The sequence below is a fragment of the Oryzias melastigma genome, linkage group LG13, assembly GCF_002922805.2.
Source record: "Oryzias melastigma strain HK-1 linkage group LG13, ASM292280v2, whole genome shotgun sequence".
NCBI classification, from domain to species: Eukaryota; Metazoa; Chordata; class Actinopteri; order Beloniformes; family Adrianichthyidae; genus Oryzias; species Oryzias melastigma.
In genome coordinates this window covers 23,144,807-23,149,532 of record NC_050524.1, presented here as the reverse complement: position 1 = coordinate 23,149,532, position 4,726 = coordinate 23,144,807, and the positions used below count along the sequence as shown (strand labels likewise).

The 4,726-nt window shown below is 43.7% G+C and overlaps 1 protein-coding gene across 2 annotated transcripts in view; it reads right to left on the bottom strand.

Annotated features, from left to right (window-relative positions):
* Positions 1-263: 263 nt before the first annotated feature.
* The window catches only part of baz1b (bromodomain adjacent to zinc finger domain, 1B), a 17,051-nt gene continuing 12,588 nt past the window's right edge, over positions 264-4,726 (bottom strand). For both annotated transcript variants that reach the window (XM_024276820.2, XM_024276821.2), the window contains 4 exons: positions 3,724-3,839; positions 2,601-2,740; positions 2,417-2,523; positions 264-2,303 (listed from right to left, as the gene is read on the bottom strand). In XM_024276820.2, the coding sequence (XP_024132588.1) occupies positions 1,676-2,303; positions 2,417-2,523; positions 2,601-2,740; positions 3,724-3,839 (991 nt within the window). In that variant the 3' untranslated portion in view covers positions 264-1,675. The remainder of the gene's footprint in view (positions 2,304-2,416; positions 2,524-2,600; positions 2,741-3,723; positions 3,840-4,726) is intronic.

Below are 4,726 nucleotides of genomic sequence, written 5' to 3'. Positions count from 1 at the left end.
CTATATCTCATTAAAAATATAAATATATATATATATATATATATATATATATATATATATATATATATATATATATAACCTGTCTTGTAGATTTTTTAATAGGTTAAAAAATCTTTAACTCAAAACATCTGAATTTTCCACAATTTCCTTCATTTAGTGTGCTTTACAGGATTAAGATACAGATCATTAATTTAAGGCTTTTTTTCTACAGTCAGTGGTTGGTTCTGACCCAAAGACTGCTATGCAATAAAACAGAAGCTTAGTTTGAATCTTTAGTCTTTATTTGAAAGTTTTTACATGTGAATCCTCCATCCGGCCCAAACCCAGCTTTAGACTATAAATATATATATAAAAAAGAAGTGTAAAAGAATTTTGCAGTTCCTCCCAGAACAAAGAAAGCATTTACAGTGGGATCTCACTAGGAGATGGGCAGTCACCTCAGCCATGTTTAACAGAAATGATTAAAACTGGGATTTTTGTGGATCAACATTGGTTTTAGCGGGTCAGAATTTAAAAACACCAGCGGCCCAACAGAACCCGATGGTTCTGGATGAAAACGGCACGAGTAAAACACAAGTATGAGCACGGCACGGTCCAGACAGGAGTCTGATCAGTATACACAAATATATGTACATATACACACACCGCTGGAAAAGCTAATACAACGTTTACACTGACTTATTTTTTTTAATTTAGAGGGGGGTTGTTTGCTACTGAGCTGAGCGTCGGAGCTGAACACCAGCAGCATAGTGACGCTCCCTGTCCATAAAAAAACAAAAAACACTGCAGGAGTCAGAAGCCCGACTGAGAAAATCTGGAAGTGCCAGGACCAGACTACTCAAAGTGCAACGATAGGGCGCCACCTGGTGACCGAACCCGACCCCTTTAAAATCCCTCTGAGGAGCCGCTCGGTTTCAACGACACGAAGATGTAATGTTTGAGCTGGAAACGTCTGTGCTGACCGGGAGAGCCCTCTGCTATCAGCTGGATGTGACTAAAGATCCACAAACAAGTTACAATTTTACAATACCAAATACTATGTGCAAAAATATCAAATATTCAAAAAATGCCCATTTTCTTAACAAACATCACGCTGGCTGATTTCAACACTGTTTACAAAGTTTGTCTGCACATCATATTAAAGTCTGGTCCTGCAGTTGCTGGCGTATTGGGTGCACTTCACAGCAGAGGAGTGCAAACAGACGGATCACTTGAGGTACTGGGGTGTTTTATAGTGGCAGGGCACTGCAGAGCAGGAAAGGCTGCACAGCTCTAGGAGCCACAGGTGAGTCAGCTTCCTGAAAGATCCTGGCACTAAGAGCTGATGTTTAAATTCACTGACACTTACACACACTAGAAAAAAGTCTTGAAACTTGTAGATAAGTGACGGCCGTCAGCACTGCTGTGAAGCAGGAGGAGGTGAAAAAGGAGAGGAAGTGATGCTCCTGGTGATGCTGCACTACGAGGTGGGGATAAGAGCTATGGGAGCCACTCACTTTAACAAATGTGATGGTGAAGAAATAAAAAACAATCACCAGTATTAAACATTTTACAAATATAAATCAGTTTTTTTTTTTATCTTTCAAATATGAACAAAAATTCAGAAAGATTCCCTGTGAGCATGGAGTCCTGCTGGCGGCGGAGGGCAGACGGAGCTGAGTCAGCACCCTTGATTTCATGAACGTTTTTGTCTCTTGGAATGTCGCGGCTGGCTGGACCGCTCCTCGTCGCTGCTGGCGAGGTCGCCGTGGCCCCCTCGTTGGCGGGCGCTTCGTGTTTTCTGCTCGCCGTCACTATCCTGCTCCTTGTAGTTCTTCCTGCTGGAGGTGGCAGTCGCCCGCTTGCTTCTCCTCCTGCTGTCGTCCTCGTCTTCCTCCTCGCTTTCACTTTCCTCCGCCTTTCGCCTCTGACTCCTGTTGGGTTTCTTCTTCTGCTTCGATTTCCCGTTTTGCATTCGCTTCTTTGGCTCCTCCTCGTCATCTTCCTCCTCTTCTTCCTCCTCAGATGAAGCGGCGGGTTGGCTGGTGCGTTTGCGGGAACGTCGGCGAAGGTAGCTGAGTCCGGGCAGCAGCTTCTGGAGCAGCTCGGTGAAGGCCTGCTCTGTCTTGACCATGCAGGAGAGCACGGTGCTGCCCTGCTGGTTGTACTCCTCTGCGTTGGAGAAGACCAGCTTCATGTCTTCCATGAAGTCCTGCCCGTGGCGGTATGAGCCTTGGCCGAACTTCCCCAGCATGGTCTGGAAGTCCATCGGCTGGGAGATGATGTCCAGGTAGTCCTCGGCTTCATCGGGGGAAACTGGCTCCCTGCAAGGAGAACGTTTACAGCCTGATCAAATAAACCGTAACACAAGAAGTTCACTTGGTCTGGAGAATGCGTTCAGACGTTTGCGCACACAGGGGTGGCTTGTTTTCCTCACCTGAAGGGCCAGCTGTACCGGAACTTCATCAACTTCTTGAGGATTTCCTCACACTTCTCCAGCTCCAGCGCCTGCCTCCTCGGTCCAGTCTGGGAGGTCTGTCGCACCTGCAGAGACAGACGTCATCAGTGTGGATGAAGAGGGGATGGATGCTGAGGTTCTGCTCTGCGTCTCGGTTCCGTACCAGCTCGTCGATGTCCGCCGGGCTGCTGGGGACTGTCCTTTGCTTGCTGCTCTGATTGCTGGAGGAGCTCTGCTTCTTGGATTTACTTTTAGAGCTCTTTTGGCGAGATGATGACTGCTTCGTTTTTTTCCTTGGTCTTACTGCAAACACAAAAACAAAAGACAAAAATGTTATGTGACGTAAACAAACAAGAAGCAGGCGTTTCTGAAACGCCGAGTGTAGAACCGGCTAAACTCTGCATCAACATCCTGACTGCACTCATGTGCTGCGACTCATCTTGGAGCCGACAGAGGAGGATCATCCTGCCACATACTCTGAGTGAAGCCAGAGGGAGACGCTCCAGCTTCAAAGCAACGTTCAGCTGGGACTGTTGTTAAACGACGGCGAGCAGACAATGGAGGCAGAGCGAGGAGCGAAGCTGGAATTTGATGTTAGCATTCCTCCCAGTGCCGAATAAAACAAGCCTTATTCAGAGAAACATCGCAGTTCTGGACAGGCGGGCTTGAATGCCCCATCTGGTTTATTTTAGTGCTCTAAATCGGGCAGGCAAACTACTCTGAATCTGGTCCGCCAAACTGGAATAAATTATATTGATAATCCTTATTAATGTTTTATTTTCTTGTAATTCTAGTGTCTACCTATAGATGGCGCACTATAAATACATTGACGTTTGTTTGGATGAAGTGAGTTATTCAGCATTCATGCAGTGATGGAATATTTGTTCTTTTCCTGGTGTTCGTATGTGCTTTTTGAGTCAGACAGGCATTTTACTGATCATTCCAACACCACCTGAATGCACCATTTCTCTATTGGTGCAACTGCCACGAAAAGTAAAACAAAAGCCATAGTTTTAGAAAAAGCTCTAAAAACAAAAAACTCTAAAATATTCTGCTTTAAAAGTTTAAATTTCAATCAAAATCAAAGCATGTTTTCCTCCAGATTCATGTCGTTTGTACAGGGTGGATTACAAAAACACTCCGCATATCTGCTCCTGGTCCGACTCTTCTGTCATATTTTAGAACCCTTTTTGGCCCAAGAATCAAAACATTTGCTCTACCCTGGTGTAAATGAGCCGTCATAAACTGATGAGAAGCGTGACACACGTGGGAGTCCTCATACTCACAGCTGTGTCCCATGGCTTTGTAGTAATTGTCTTCCTCTTCATCTTCCTCTTCGTCAGAATCCTCCTCTTCAGACTCCTCCTCATCCTCTTCTTCATTAGAGTCTTCATTGTAGTTTCTAAACAGAGGAATTAAATTCAACTTTATTCAAACAGCACTTTTCACACAGATTATCACAGAGAAATTCCAAATGACCCCAGAATAAAAAAGAATCTAAACACATTCGCTTGGAGTTGTATTGGCTGTGGCCGCATTCGTTACCTTCTGTGTTGTGTGAGATTTATTTCTTTGTCAGAGTGAGACCTCTGTTTTTTGTGCGTGTTTCTGTGTTGATGGATTTCTGGGGTGGTGCTGGACAGGTCTGTCAGCTGATTGGACCAGAGCTGATGGAGAAGGCCTTTAAAATCCCCTTCAGTCCTGGAGAATGGAGTTCTACAAGTTTCCTTCAGCTCAGCTCACCGTTGTGAGACCTTTTTTAACGTGTTCTTCTGATATTTTTCTCATATATAAAGAAAATTAAGCTTTAAACTGCATTATATATTTATTCAAATTGTGAATCAGGCACATATGAAAAATGCAGTTTAAAAAAAAAGAGCTTATTTGTGGAGTAAAAAAATACCCTGGACGAGCCACAAGCTTCTTGCTCCACTCAATTCTGATACATCCACTTGTAGACAGATCCATGAACGTCTTTGTTTTCCTCGTCTGAGGTGGAATCTGAGGTGGAATCTGACTCATAGCTGATAGCTACAATATTGTTTGCAACTTTTGCTGAATTGCTAATGCTAGGATGTGGTGTGAGAGGGTGTAAGATAGCAGATAACTTTAAATGTGGTGGTTCTACTGTTGAAATTAACAGAAAAGCATTTCTAAATCTTTCCAATGGAGCCTCATATTATTGTGAGAATTTTATTAAGTTTCCTGCTCTTGAAATAACCCTGAGAAAACTTGAATTTAGTATTTCTATTAAAGCTTCCTCTACACTATAGGTAAAATGAACAGAAG